Source organism: Moschus berezovskii, chromosome 4 (genome assembly GCF_049115385.1).
Source record: "Moschus berezovskii isolate FMDL1 chromosome 4, NW_MosBer_1.0, whole genome shotgun sequence".
NCBI classification, from domain to species: domain Eukaryota; kingdom Metazoa; phylum Chordata; class Mammalia; order Artiodactyla; family Moschidae; genus Moschus; species Moschus berezovskii.
The window spans coordinates 105,449,997-105,464,453 of record NC_142463.1 but is presented as its reverse complement, the minus strand read 5'-3'; the positions used below and the strand labels follow the sequence as shown (position 1 = coordinate 105,464,453).

Here is a 14,457-nt window from a genome sequence, read left to right as displayed (position 1 = left end):
GTGAGTGGAAAGTTACTTTCCAGATGTGTTTGCACTCTTGACTCCCTGGCACTGCCATCTCGTATTCTGACCACTCTGGTCAGAATGGTGGTCAGGTGGTCCTCTACCATCTCCCACCACCCACCCATTTTAGAGTAGGATCTGGACATTCATACAGTGAAGTATAATCATGTCTGTACACACACACACAAACACTTTCTCTCTCTCTCAAACATACATACCTGGCAGAATGTGACTTCAGGCCACAGGAGGGAAGGATGGAAGGGGGTTAATGAAGGATTGATCAGTAGAAAGAAGGATGTGTCTCACCCAGGGCTCAGATGAAGACACAAGAGGAAGAAAAGCCAGGCTCAACCACTCCCTGCATTCCCACTAGGAGATGTGATAGAGGAGTTAAACCCGTGGATCTGGAACCAGACTGTCTGGCCTCAGCTCTCAGCTAGCTATATCTCTTTCTAATGCACCACCTTAGGCAATTCATTTAATCTTTCTGCACCTTGGTTTCATCTTTGCTGGAAGATAATGATAGAGCCTACATCATAGGGTGGTGCTGAGGGTTCAAAAAGTTAGTCAATATAAAGCACTTGCAAAATGCCTAGGACATGAACCAGCACCATAAGAGCCTTCTAAGCAGTGTTACTATTACTTCCCTTTCCAGAATGGAAGCTGGCCTGCCCAGAGAGCCTAGGAAAAGGGGTACTGGGATTCAGGTGGGACAGATTTCAGGTGTGGAAACATCAGCCTCATTCTCGGGTGACGAAAGGGTGACAGGAGGCAGGGTGTCCCACAAAAGCTGTGAGCCCTGGTAGGTGAGCACCAGATGGTGGGCAAGGGCTGCCCGGGGGAAGGAGGTTTGAGGTCAGTGGATACTCTCTGCACTGAGGGGGAGCTGAGAGCAAGCCCAGTGCATGGCGGGGTCAAGCTTCCACTGAGGGGGAGCTGAGAGCAAGCCCATTGCATGGCGGGGTCAAGATTCTTCATCATTGGGCAAACTGATCATCTAAGTGGGCTGTCTAGGGGAGTACTGGCCCCCAAGTGTGCTTCTGTTCGACCTGACTCGGTCTCAGAGTCCCATTCAGGAAGCCTAACTGGAGCAGGGGGAGGAGAAGGAAGGAGTCTGGGTCTCCTCTGCACTAAAGGGGAGCTTGATGGGTGATTCTGCCCACTGAAGCAATCAGGAATCTACTCTCATCAGAGGTTCTTTGCGTTGACTATTTCTTCAAGAAATATTTGTTAAGCTCCTACTATGTGTGACTAAGACACTGTGCTAGACACTGAACAGTAAAATGCTGAATTAAAGGGTGTCCCGTTCTTCAAGGAGCTTCCCAGTGAGAAAGCTGTCACCACCCGTGACACTGTCACCACCGGCTGTCACCACCACCGCTGCCTCTCTACCCACGCAGTTATTACACACAAACCCCCCAGAGGACAAGAAGGGGGCGTCAGCAAATGCCAGCAAAATCGAGTTTTCCTTGCTTTCTTTTCTGGAAAACACACAATTCCCTCTCTGCACTCTTCTCACCCTGCTCTCTCTTCTACAACCCCATTTCTATATTTCTCTCTGGGTCCTTCTGCCCTTTCCCCCAGGCTCCGTGACCTGCTTCCCTCCCCAGCTACACCCTTCTCCTCACCCATCCCTAACCTGCCCAACTGTCTCTATGCCCTCTTCTTTCCCCTGATTTCTCTCCTTGGCTCCCCACTCTCAGTCTCCCCAGACGCCGGCTCCCGTCTCTTCCTCCCCCTTGCTCCCCTCTCCTGGGTCTTCTCTTCCAGCACCGGGGACAGCTCCAGCCCCCGGAACAATGGACCCCACTTTAGGGCTCCTCTGTAAATTCTCCATCTTAGTGCCTTGCCCAACTGGTGATTGGGGAGTAAGATGGGGGAAGGGTTATTATCAACAGGACCAGCTGCTCTTCTGGGTGGGAAGGGAGTCAGGGAGGAAGGAGATAGAAAGAGGGCGTGGCTCTTGTCTGGATTGTGCGTCCCTCTCCAGGGTAGAGAATTTGTATTCCACCCCTGAGACTGACATCACTGATGTCAGGGGAAAGGAGGTGGGAGTGGGGAGGGGGGTGTGGAGGGGGGAGGTTTTTGTTGAGGAGAGCGCGGCCGGAGAGCAGAGCTCCGGGACCCAGGTGACCGGGAAAGCAGGCAGCCCCAGCAGCGGGAGCAGCCAGCAGCAGCCCAGGCCCGGGGACCGGGGTGGGGGTGGGAGGGGGGCTGAGGGGAGGACCTGAAGGGGGGGCGGCAGGGCCAAAGGGACCCCCGGAGCCCTGCCGCCATCAGAGACCAAGCATCTGGCATCAGGGATCTTCGGACCCAGCAGAAGGACCAGCCACAGGGGAGGTGTCCTCCAGGAAAGCCAAGGAGAACTCCACCTGCCCCACATCAGGAGTGCCCCCCTCCCAGCGCTGCTGGCCACCATACCAGGACCCTTGGCCCCCATCCCCGTCACCCTCCTCAGGCCCCCACCCCCCGCCCTCCACCTCCAGCTTTCATCTCAACCCCCAGTTCCCAGTGCCTCTGCTATCACCCCGACCCTCCAGGTCTTGGCCACACTGCCCCCCATCCTGGGATCTCTGCCAGCTCTCCGGGAGGGAGATCATTTGTTTGGGCTATGCCCCCTGGTGGCATGACAGTGTCTGCCTAGACCCCTGACCCCTAGCCTTCAACTCCCTGGGCCTCCTTTGTGTGAAGAGCTGCCCCTCTGCTAGCACTGTGGTTGGGGCCACAGAGGAAGCCAGCCCCAGCTGGGCCCCAGCCCCGGCCACTTGCCTCCTTGCTGGGCAGCTCCCCCTGGCCTTCGGGCCTCTCCCTGCTCCCCTCGGCCCCTTCTCCTGGGCCGCCCCGATGAAGGAACCGGATGCCATCAAGCTGTTTGTGGGGCAGATCCCGAGGCACCTGGAGGAAAAGGACCTGAAACCCATCTTCGAACAGTTCGGTCGGATCTTCGAGCTGACTGTCATCAAGGACAAGTACACCGGGCTGCACAAGGGTGAGGGGTCAGGACAGGCTGGAGAGGCTTCAGGGAGTGGGCTGGGAGGCTGGGAGGAGGGAACAGGCCAGGCTGGAGGGATGGAGTGGCTGGAAAAGGCTGATCTGGATGGAAAAGAGTTCCTGGGCTGGGGAGTGTGGATGGAAGAGCTAGAAGAGAACTCAGCTAGGGTGACCAGGGGACTCCAGGTGGAGGAGTCAGGAGAGCCTCTCTGGGGGAAGAGTTGTCAAGGGGCTGCAGAGGTGTGGCTCCCCGAGTTGAGGCGGATGATGTGGATGTGTACGCAAGGAAGGATGGAGGAACGAGAGAGCTGGTTTGGGGTGTGTGTGTGAGGGAGGTGTCGCGCGAGGTGAGAGTCTTAGTAGCCTCGGATACTCCTGGGACAGGGGTATGGACCCGGGGTCACGTGCTCAACCTGGAGAGAGTGGGTGGATGTTCATGGACTGGGCAGGGCAGCGCCAGAACTAGAGAGGGGCCTGGAGTGACTGTAGAATGACGGGACTGGCGAAGATGTGGGAAGTGTAGGGACTGGGCAGTTAAGGGAGATGGGGATGAAGAGAGGCCTCAGGGCTGTGCAGCTAAGCAGGGTCAGGCCCAGGGTCAGTCAGGTCTGGGCTCAGGCTTTGGAGAGCCCCTGGTGGTGGGGCTCAAAGGGGCCACACTGCCTCCCCCTCCACCAGCCCAGCGACTCCTGTGCCCCGCTCTTCCCTTCCTTCTCTAGTCTGCTCTCCACCCTCAGAATTGGAAAGAAAGGAAGAAATAGGGAAAATGGGAGAGGGGAGGGGTGATGACCAAGATGGAGGGAGGTGGAGGCGAAGGAGGAAGGGGAAAGAAGACCAGCTAAGGAAGAGAGGAAACCACAGGCGCGTACTTGTCTGGAGATCACATGCCCCTTCTCCTCCCCCCACACAAAGCCCCAGCTTCTCTCTCCCATCACCCCACCGTGGAAGACTCCTGGTCTCAGGGTCTCTGCCCTGTGGTCCTCAGCCCAGAGACTCCTGGGGAGAACGTGTACCCCCTCTCAGGCACCTCCCCACCCTGGCAGGCAGAAGGTAGCAAGAAGAGACCAGCGCCCCAGTCCTCAGGCTCATGGGGGGAGGGGAGCTTTTTAGGGAGGGGAGATGGGGACTCACCCCACCCGGCCTCTCTGCCCCTGCCCCTCCTCAGGATGTGCCTTCCTGACATACTGTGCCCGCGATTCAGCCCTGAAGGCCCAGAGCGCCCTGCACGAACAGAAGACGCTTCCAGGGGTGAGTCCCACTACAGGGCCAGAGGGCTGAGAAGGGCCATAGCAGGGGCACCACCTTCCCGAGACACTGAACATATCTTCCACCTCCTCTGGTCACTAGGAGGTCACTTCCTCCTGGTAGCTCCCCTCCTCCTTGCTGAAGATGCATGCATTTCTTTCCACCGAGATAGAAGGAAAACAGCGATGAGTGGAGTAAACATAAACTTTGCCAGCAGCAGAGGCGGCCCCTTCCCCACCCGCCCACCCACCCCTGGGGCCACATGTAGAGGGAGGAGTTGGCTGGCTGGGCGGTGTGGGGAGAAGACTGTGGGCACCAAGTGCAGGGCAGAGCGGGGCAGGAGGCGCTCAGGCACTCTTTCTGGCTCTGGGGAGGAAATCTGACTGTGAGATGGGGGAAGGGTGCTTGCACCCTGAGATGAGCAGCTGGTGCCCGCTGGATGGGCATCTCTGAGCTGACTTCTGAGGTCGAACAAGCTCACCTCGTGTCTCCCAGGAGAAACCACAAGAACAGTGTCACAGGGCACCGGGGTGGATCAGGGCCTGGTGGGCCTGGGCTGGGAGTAAGCCCTGAGGAGGGGGGCAAGGGGCAACAGGCAAGGGCAGGCAGCCATAGCGTGGAGGACCCGGCCTGACCCCACCAAGCGTGCCTAGGGAGTCAGGGTGGCCTCTAATGTGGCCTCCCTCCTGCAGGGTCAGAGCTCTTTGTCTTCCTCTTAGCCATCCTTGCAGCTTGTCCCAGGCCTGGGTGGGGGGAGGGTGAGGACAAGAATAAAGACTCTCAGACTGCCCCCCCTAGTTATGCATCCTGGGGGGAAAGGACGTGCCATTTCTTTTCCGTATCTCTCGGCTTCTGTGGCCTCCCCTGGAAAGTAGCTCTTGAGAGCTAACTCCATCCTTCGCTCTAGCCAATATTTGCTAATCAGTCTGAGTGCTGGAGACACACCTGTCACATCCCCTTCTCTTTCCCTTGTGTGGGAAATGGAGATGGAGCCTGTTTTTCCAGCTCTTCCAGGGAGGGAAATAGACAAAACAGATGGAAAGAGGGTGGGGGGAATCCAGGAAAACAGAACTGTCTCCATCACTCCCAACTTCACACCCTCTGTAGCTCAGTGACCCTCTGTGGCCCTCGACCCTCAGTGCTGGAGCAGGTTTGGGTTCTAAGAAGCGTGTGTGTGTGTGTGTGTGTGTGTGTGTGTGCACTCATGTGTGTGCTCATGTGTGTGTGCACTCGTGTGTGTGTCTGTGTGTGCACTCATGTGTGTGTGTGCGTCTGTGTGTGTGTGCTCATATGTGTGTGTCTGTTTGGGCACCAGCATCTCCAGGAAGCCTGGTTTCCATCGTATGACCTCACGACTCTCCTTTTTCTCTTTCTTCTGTGAAGGCCCCACACAGATCAATAGTTTTCATTTCCAATGCTGTTTCTCTGTCTTTTTCTGTGGTCTCCCATCTCAGAGTTCCTGTGAAAAGAGGAGTGGGGAGGGACAAGGGAGGAGGTAGAAAGCAGGGTTGGGGGGTCATGGGTGAGAGAGATGGCAGGGATGGGCAGGAGCCCCGGGGCCAACCATGCCAGCGGGGGCTTCCTCCCTGGCCCTGGCCCCCTCCAGCCGCCTGTGTGGCCCGGGCAGGGCTCCATCCTGGGTATGGAAAGGTGCTGCCTCCTCTTCCTGAGGAAGTAAGGCCTGGGCTCAGAGATGAATGAGGAGGGCACCCCGGTTAATAATTGTCCAGCCCTGCCCCAAGCTCCCAGGTGATGCTGAGTTCTCACTCTGGCCCCTGCCCCAGGTGGCAGAATCCAAACGCACCTGACAGAGCTTTTAGTAGGAAATGAGGGGTTCTGTCCTCCAAGAGGGGTCCGTGTAGGGGGCCCATGTTGGGGTTTTGGGGGAGCAGATCAGGGCAGCCTAGGGGAGCCAAGCTCAGCCTGACCCTGTGTGCCCCCAGGTCTTTTCTCAGCCACCTGCCTTCCTGGCAGCAGTGTTTTCCTTCAGATGAGTGTGCAAGTGTGTGTGTGTGTGAGTGTGTGTGTGTGTGTGTGTCCAGTCTCCAGCTCTGGCACAAATGTGTTGGGAAGTTCCCACTACTGTCTAATCTCCATGCCTCCTGCTTCAGGCTCTTTCTTTAATGGGGGCGTTCACTCTCTCTCCTTTCCCCCATCTTTGACAAACCAGAATCTGGAAGGTGCCACCATATTTGGGTGATGCTTAATGCTGCAGAGAGAAAGAATGGGGGCTGGGCCTATGGCCATGGAACCCCATTTCCTTCTCTCCTTCCTGAGTTCCCAGGAGAGGCTCTGTCACAGGACCCTGAATTCTCTCTGCAAGCATTCTCCCTGTGGCCTCCTGGAGGTGGTGGCGTGAAGGACTCCTATCTGGCCTGCCTTTCCTGCTCTACTTGGGCCAAAATCCCACGGCGGGGACATAAGTCCCCCCTTCACCTTGCCGTTGGGCAGGAGGATTATGGCTCCACGGAGAGGGCCTGTGTGTGATCTGGGACACCGGGCTTGAGTCTGGAGCTGAGAATGGCAGGGCACCCGGCCTCTGACTTCAGAAAAATTAGATTTGTGGGCATGGGGAACTCTTCTTGGAAGTGGGGTCTTTGCTCATGGTGAGAAGGACTTACTTACAAGTGACCATGTTGGTGAGGGTCTTATAGATACTCGGTTGGAGTATAAATAGCCCCTTCTTCTTTGGGAGGCCTTGGGGAGGGCTTATCACCTGGCGGGTAGTAGCTAGGGAAGAGAGGCACCCGGCACCTGGTTGCCAGGTAAACAGGGCCCAGCTGGACTCAGGGGAGGGGGCAGGTGTGCCCAAGCTGAGCTAACAAAGGCTGAGCTTCCCACAGGAAGTGCCAGGCCAAGAAGGAGAGGCTGGGAATGGGGCACTGGGGGCCACCAAGGGAGAAGGCTGTCTGTGGGGGAGTAGGGAGAGCCTTCCGTCAATGTGGTCTGTGCTGTGGTCTGTGCACTTGTGTGTTTTTGTGCGAATCTATATCAGCTGTGGATATTTATTGACATGCTATTTTTGTGCCTGGGAGCCTTGCAGGGCAGGAACACCATTCTCTCTCTCTGGATCCCAGGTTCCCCATCCCCAACCAGAACAGCAAATCCCCAGGGGCCTGCTGGGAAGGGGTTAGTGCCAAGCCTCAGAATTCCCCAAAGCTGTGACTCCAGTGCTGTGACTCAGGTCCTACTGCTCCTGGAGTGGGGGTTGAGAGGCTGGCTGCCGAGATGCCCATGAGGGGACTTCCTGGCCGCTTAGACCAGAGAAGAGGAGAGGAGGAGAGTGAAAGAACGGGAGGCCTGCAAGGCTGACCACTGTCCCTTGCTGCACGCGCGCGCGCACACACACACACACACACACACACGCGCACCCTTGAGGAGACTGAGCCTCCGATGGGATAATCCCAGATTGCAGAAGGATAAAGCTGGGGCAGATTGGCCAGAGGATTTGTGTGTCTGTTCCCACCCACCCCCGCCAGCTGCTCTCAGATCCAGAGACTAGGGGGAGGGGTGGACAGGGAGGAAGCATTGGTTGAGGTGGGGCCTAGATTGGATCTGGAGCTGAGAATACCTCACCTGCAGACTCCAGCTGGACAGACTGGCATGATCTGCCACCTGGGAACAAGGTGCATGTGAGAAGTGGGCAGGGACAACTATCATTCCTGCACTTCTCTGGGTGATGCGCCGACACATGAAGTCTCAAGGTTAGAATACTAGGGCTGAGGGGAACCTGACTCCAGACCGCCAGATCCAGCCCATTTCACAGATGAGGAAGCTGAGGCCTAGAGGAGAGAAATGTCCAAGGTCACCCAGCTAGTGAGTGGCAGGGTCAGTCCTCAAAGTCTATCTAGTGCCTTTCCTGAGGGTAATTTTGGTCCCACCCTTGGAATGTGGATAAATGGTTACTTCTGTTTATTTTTTGGCCACTAGAACAAGGTCTGCTCCACCAGCACGTGAGTGGGGTGACCAGGTGTGGCCCCAACAGTCAAAGTCTTCAACAGCAAAATATACTCAGACCTGAAATACTGAGTCCTCTCCTACCTCTCCAGCTCCCCACCCTGGTGAAGGAAATCAACCTGCAGGAGTCATTCCCAAGTCCTCTCACCAGACAGGAACACAGAGAAGGGAACTGTCTGCATTTCCACTGGAAGCTGAACAAAGGCAGATGATGCAGGAGTAGGGAGAGGGTAGAGTTCGGGAGGACTTCTGGGTACCCGGAGAATCTCAAAGGAGCACAGGACAGCAATTCCTCCCTTAGAGCTGTCTTGACAGTGAGACACCAAGGATTTGATCTGGAAGAGGAAGACAGGAGCTTGGATGGTATGGCTCCTGTAGAGCCTACTCAGCGCCTCCCTCCAGAATCAGGAAGCTCTCCTGGGCCCCTCCCCCACCTTTCAGCCCCCACCAAATCCTCCACCCCCAACATACCCTGTTCCCACCCCCCCTCCCCACTCCTTCTCCGGGTGTGTGGAGCAGCAGAAGTGATGACGTCACCACGGTCGCCAGGGCGACGGGGACGGATAAATCAGGCTGAGTGGGCGGTTGCCATGGCGCGCATTCTCCCGTTGCCACGGAGACTGGGCATCTGCTCCCTTTGTGCTGCCCGAGTGCCTTCCCCCTGGGGTCAAGGGGTGTAGGGGGGCAGAAAAAGAGGCAGACACACCTCCAGGGGTCAGACGGAAGTCGGAGCATCTGTGGGGTCTCCTTCAGTCTAGAGTCTTCCTTGGGGCTTGCTTGATGGGGTGGCCTCTGCTGCTCCTACTTTGTAGAACTGAGGGAGGCATCCTTGCTCAATAGCTCTTGGTTGGGCTCTATCTCAGGGCCCGGGTCCTATGGGCAGCCCAACTCTCCCCCTAAGGAGAGCAGCACCTCTCCTTGGCCAAACCAGCTGGGGCCCTACCTGAGCTTGGAGTCCTGCCCCACGAGCAGGACTCTACATCCTCTCCTTCCTCTGCCTCTCATCCCCTCGGGTCCTAATCCCAAACAAGATTGAATCCCATCCCTTCCTTCTCACAGTTTAGAGGGCTGGGCCTGGGGCTTACTCCCTCTAGCCTCTGCAGGTCCTGGCCTGGGGAGGGCACCTGGGGTGGTCAGAAGTGGTCCCCAGCAGTTCCTTTCTCTTCTTTCCTTTAGATGAACAGGCCAATCCAGGTCAAGCCAGCCGACAGCGAGAGCCGAGGAGGTAGGTTCTGTACCTTTGGAAAGGTGGGCATGAGTCAGGGTGGCCAGAGGGGATGTGATCCAGTCCACTGCTGAGATGGCAAAACTGAGGCCCACAGGGGAGTGTAAGTCAGTCCTTCAGAACCGGGGTGTCCTGTCTATGTAGCCTATCCCTCAACCATCCCCGTTTCACACTCTAGAGCCATTGGTCCCCAGGGTGAGGGGAGTCCCAGGGAAGAGTGGAGGTGAAGGGGAGAAGGGGAGGGTTCTCTGCCTGTCCCAGGCTGGAGCAGGGCAGGGAAAGTGCCCCCAAGGCCCTGAATCTGTCCCTCCTCCTATGCCCTCCCCGCCAGAAGACCGGAAGCTCTTTGTGGGGATGCTAGGGAAGCAGCAGACAGATGAGGACGTCCGGAAGATGTTCGAGCCTTTCGGGACCATAGACGAGTGCACTGTGCTCCGGGGCCCAGACGGCACCAGCAAAGGTAGCCACCGGCACCCCTCCCCAACCGGGCCCGCCGCCGTCCCGCCCCTCCCCGACTGGTTCCACGGGCAACGGGGACTATAGGGCACCCTCCAGGGTGGGCACTCACCCCTTCCTCCTCCCTCTTGAACCCATCAGGCTGCGCCTTCGTGAAGTTCCAGACCCACGCGGAGGCCCAGGCGGCCATCAACACCCTTCACAGCAGCCGGACCCTGCCGGTAAGTCCCACTGCTGCCCTAGCCCTCAGGTCTCTTCCAGCCTCACTGGGGCCCACACCAGACCCTGGCTCAGAGGGGGCTGAGGATCTGGATAGGATCTTTGAATTTATTAAAAAAGAATTTTCTAGCAGAAGAATCAAACCTCTTAGGGACAGCTTCCCCTTGGAAAGACCATCTCCCTGCCCCTTGTCCCCATGCCCATCCCCCATCTTCAGTCCAAAAGCCCTTGCCCTCCTCTCCAGCCTCCTCCAGCCCTCAGCCCTCTTCACTTTTCACCTCTTCTCCCTCCCCCTCCCACATCCCCCGCCCTCACTGGCTGGGCATCAGGACACTTGCTCAGCACCCCACGTGCCCTCCGCACCTTCATCCTGCTGCCCCACCCCTCCCCTCACAGTAGCAATGGATTAGCTAGCTGACTGCTCTCACAGAGGGCTCCCCAGCAGAGCAAACCCCTCAAAAGGAACTAGCTGCCTCCCAAGGAAGTTTGGTTTCCCCAAACTCCATCAGGTTCTCCAGCAGAGGCTGGGCAAGCAGGCACTTAGCAGGGACCTGGGCAAGAAGGTACAGTATCAGATCGAGAAATGCGTTCCAGAGCCCAGGATTCTACAAGTATCCTTGCAAATGTTCCAGGCTAGTTTTTATTTACTAATAGCATAGTATTCATATACTATACATAGTATTCATATACATAGTACCATAGCATATGGTATTCAATGTCGATCTGTGTCCCCTGAGCACACCGTGAGGACTGGGACACGGGGGAGCATCTACAAGGACATGGCGGGTAGCTACAAGGCGATGAGCTTGAGATTAAACATTTACTGTAGCTGATCCACCCTGGGGATGATCTCCAGCTCAGGATCTGCATGGAGAGGCCAGGGGTGCCCTTTGCATTCTGGGAGCATCTTCCCCTTTCCAGCACATGGCTTCAACTTTTTCTAGTCTCTTGCACAACCTGTCACGGGGGGAGGGCAGGATGAAAGCCTCCCCATTTGACATCGGTGCTATGATGGCTGCCCTCCCAACGAGGCCAAGCCAGGAGTGGTGGAACTGAGGCCAGGTCCCAGGTCCTAAAGGCTCTGGGGAGGAGAGACGCTGACTCCATCCCTCTGACCACGTGTGGGGCCGGTGCTCAGGGCGCCTCATCCAGCCTGGTGGTGAAGTTTGCCGACACGGAGAAGGAGCGCGGTCTCCGCCGAATGCAGCAGGTGGCCACCCAGCTGGGCATGTTCAGCCCCATCGCTCTCCAGTTCGGCGCCTACAGCGCCTACACCCAGGCCGTGAGCATCTCCCTCCGGGGTCCTGCCCCCACCTCCCAGTGCCAAGGCCCCGGGTGGAGAGGGGAGCCGGCCCAGGGTGCAGGGGCCCCACTCTCCTCTCTTCCTCTGTTCCCAGCTGATGCAGCAGCAGGCAGCCCTGGTAGCGGCTCATAGTGCCTACCTCAGCCCCATGGCCACCATGGCTGCCGTGCAGATGCAGCACATGGCCGCCATCAATGCCAACGGCCTCATCGCCACCCCCATCACCCCCTCCTCAGGTAAGGTCCGGGCAGGGCACAGCAGGGCTGGGGGTGAAGGGGGCAGGTTGGGGGATCTTCCACATGGTGCAGGTAGGGAGGGGGACACAGGGACCCCCAATACCCCCTCCTCAGGTAAGGTGCAGGCAGGGCTGGGCTGGGCTGGGGTGCAGGAGGCAGGTCATGGGAGCTGCCACATGGTGGAGGCGGGGAGGGGCTCAGGACGTCGCTCAGGGAAGCATGGGCTCTGGGAGGGGTCCGGGGTCAGACAGTAGCTGCTTCCTCCCATCTGCCTCCGGACTTGCTGACCCTTTCTCTGCGTCTGTGTGTGTATCTGCCTCTCTGCCCTGTCCCTGCTGCTTTCTCCGCCCCAGGAACCAGCACGCCTCCTGCCATCGCTGCCACACCCGTCTCTGCCATCCCTGCTGCCCTGGGCGTCAACGGCTACAGCCCAGTGCCCACCCAGCCCACCGGGCAGCCTGCCCCTGACGCTCTGTATCCCAATGGGGTTCACCCCTACCCAGGTGGGGTTCTTTGCGCGCCTGCCCACTGCCCTCCCCAGCAACCATCCCTCCCACCACTCTCACTGTGGGCAGCCAGGACCCCGCTTTCCTCTCCAGACTCCGAGGGGACGAGGTGCTTTCCCCTGCTCTGTCCCCTGGTGCAGGGATGTTCCTTCCCCATCTTGGCCAGGGAAGCTGAGGCATAGAGAGGCGAGGCAACTTGTCCAGGGTGGCATGGCCAGCCACGACTCAAGTCTTGTTGATGCCAGGCTCTCCCCTCTGCCCGCGGCTCGGTGCAGGTCCACCCTCTGAGCTCACCCCCGTGCCCTCCCATGAGGTTCTCCTCCCCACCCGCCTGCCTCGGCTCCCAGAAGCACAGGGGGGGCTCCCCGCTGCCTCGGAGCCCCACTCTCATGGTCAGTGCTGCTCTCCCCAGCCCAGAGCCCCGCGGCCCCCGTGGACCCCCTGCAGCAGGCCTACGCAGGGATGCAGCACTATACAGGTGAGGAGCCCCGACCTCAGCCAGGGTGGAAGGGTTGGCGAGAGGAAAAGAGGCCTGGGCTTCCTGCTTTCTGCCAGGCACCCCCTCAGACTTCCCTCAGGCCATACCTGCAAGGACACACCTTTATGCGCATGTCTGACACCTCTCATCTCTGTCAGCTCCACCAGCCAGGCTGTGGGCAGAGGGACAGGGTTGGTTAGGAGGGCCAGGGGCAGGGGCATCTCAGGAACCCCATCAGCTCTGTCTGTTCTCCACAACCACCACCCCCCCCCCAGCAGCTTACCCAGCAGCCTACAGCCTGGTGGCACCTGCGTTCCCACAGCCTCCTGCTCTGGTGGCCCAGCAGCCCCCGCCACCCCCACAGCAGCAGCAGCAGCAGCAACAGCAGCAGCAGCAACGGGAAGGTGTGGTGTGGCCTGGGGTGGGGTGGGGGTCCCAGCTAAGCTCTTTCAGGGGTGGGGTGCCCTTGTCATGGGCTTCAAGGCCACCTCTGGCCCCATGCGTGGGAATGGGAGTGGGTAGGGGACAGATGCGGTGGCTGGCGCCCTGGCCTACATGTTGGGGGCTGCCTTCCCCGGCCCCTTGCAGTCTGTCTCCCCATCACTGATCGCCTCCTCCTGTCTCTGCTGCCACCCAGGCCCTGACGGCTGCAACATCTTCATCTACCACCTGCCCCAGGAGTTCACGGACTCAGAGATCCTCCAGATGTTTGTCCCCTTTGGCCACGTCATCTCAGCCAAAGTCTTTGTTGACAGAGCCACCAATCAGAGCAAGTGTTTTGGTAAGGATGCAATGATCCAAAAGAGAAAATAGGGCACATTTTGGCCAGACTCCAGATGAGGACAAGGTCTGATGCATTTGAAGGCACTCTGGGTTGCAGTGGGGCTTCCCAGATGGCACTAGTAGTAAAGAATGTGCCTGCCAATGCAGGAGACTATGAGAGACATGGGTTCGACCCCTGGATGGGAAGATCCCCGGAGGAGGGCATGGCAACCCACTCCAGGATTCTTGACTGAAGAATCCCATGGACAGAGGAGCCTGCCAGGCTACTGTCCATAGGGTCGCACAGAGTCGGACACGACTGAGCGACTTAGCATGCACACATGCACATGTGGTTGCAGTGGGCCCAGTATTTGAAATCCAGATCATCAAGGAGTCTGAAAGAACCATTTTTTTCCACTCCTGATATCCCATACCAGCTGCTGCCCAGGCCCATCCCTTCCTCCAGAAACCACATCTTTCCTCCTTTAAGAGCTGGTCAAATCCATGCTCCAAGAGGACTGGAAGAGGCTCAGGAGCTGGGATAGATCAGTTTTCAAAAGGAAGGTTTTAGGGAGCAGGGTTTAGTGGTCTTCATTCTTTGAAAGGCTGCTTCAGGGGAGAAAGAGGATGTACTTGTCCTCTGGGCTTCAGATGTCACTTAGGGTCTGGAGTGGAAGTTTCAAAAGGCAGGTTCTGAGCTACCCAGGCCAAGGAGGGGGCTTCCACTCAAAGAATGCAGAAAGGAATCCTGGGGTATGCAAGAGGGTGGACTGGACTCATCTGCTCAACTACTACTTACTGAAAGCCTCCGGTGTGCTGGGCAGTTTCTGGGCATTTGGGAGACATGGAAAAAGTAGGGTGATTATAGGAAAGCAAAGGGTAGGCCTTGGCCTAAGCTCAGGGGAGTGAGGGGGGGCTGGGCCAGGCTTTATGACCCTCTCACCTTAGGCTTTGTGAGTTTCGACAATCCAGCCAGCGCCCAGGCTGCCATCCAGGCCATGAACGGTTTCCAGATTGGCATGAAGCGCCTCAAAGTCCAGTTAAAGCGGCCTAAGGATGCCAATCGGCCCTACTGA

General features: G+C 57.9%; 1 protein-coding gene across 50 annotated transcripts; it reads left to right on the top strand.

The window, feature by feature from the left end:
* Positions 1–2,847: 2,847 nt before the first annotated feature.
* Positions 2,848–14,457, top strand: CELF3 (CUGBP Elav-like family member 3). Of its 50 annotated transcripts, none has more exons than XM_088834926.1 (14): positions 2,851–2,992; positions 4,160–4,242; positions 9,373–9,421; positions 9,756–9,881; positions 10,019–10,098; positions 11,235–11,375; positions 11,494–11,635; positions 11,989–12,138; positions 12,554–12,619; positions 12,791–12,793; positions 12,895–12,956; positions 13,005–13,023; positions 13,257–13,340; positions 14,330–14,457. In XM_088834926.1, exons 3-14 carry the CDS (start codon positions 9,373–9,375, stop codon positions 14,455–14,457), a joined length of 1,050 nt encoding a protein of 349 aa, XP_088691052.1. In that variant the 5' UTR covers positions 2,851–2,992; positions 4,160–4,242. The 50 variants fall into 50 exon arrangements, with proteins under 50 accessions (XP_088691025.1, XP_088691024.1, XP_055257923.1 ...); XM_088834906.1 differs by having other exon boundaries at positions 13,257–13,400; XM_088834921.1 differs by having other exon boundaries at positions 11,235–11,378.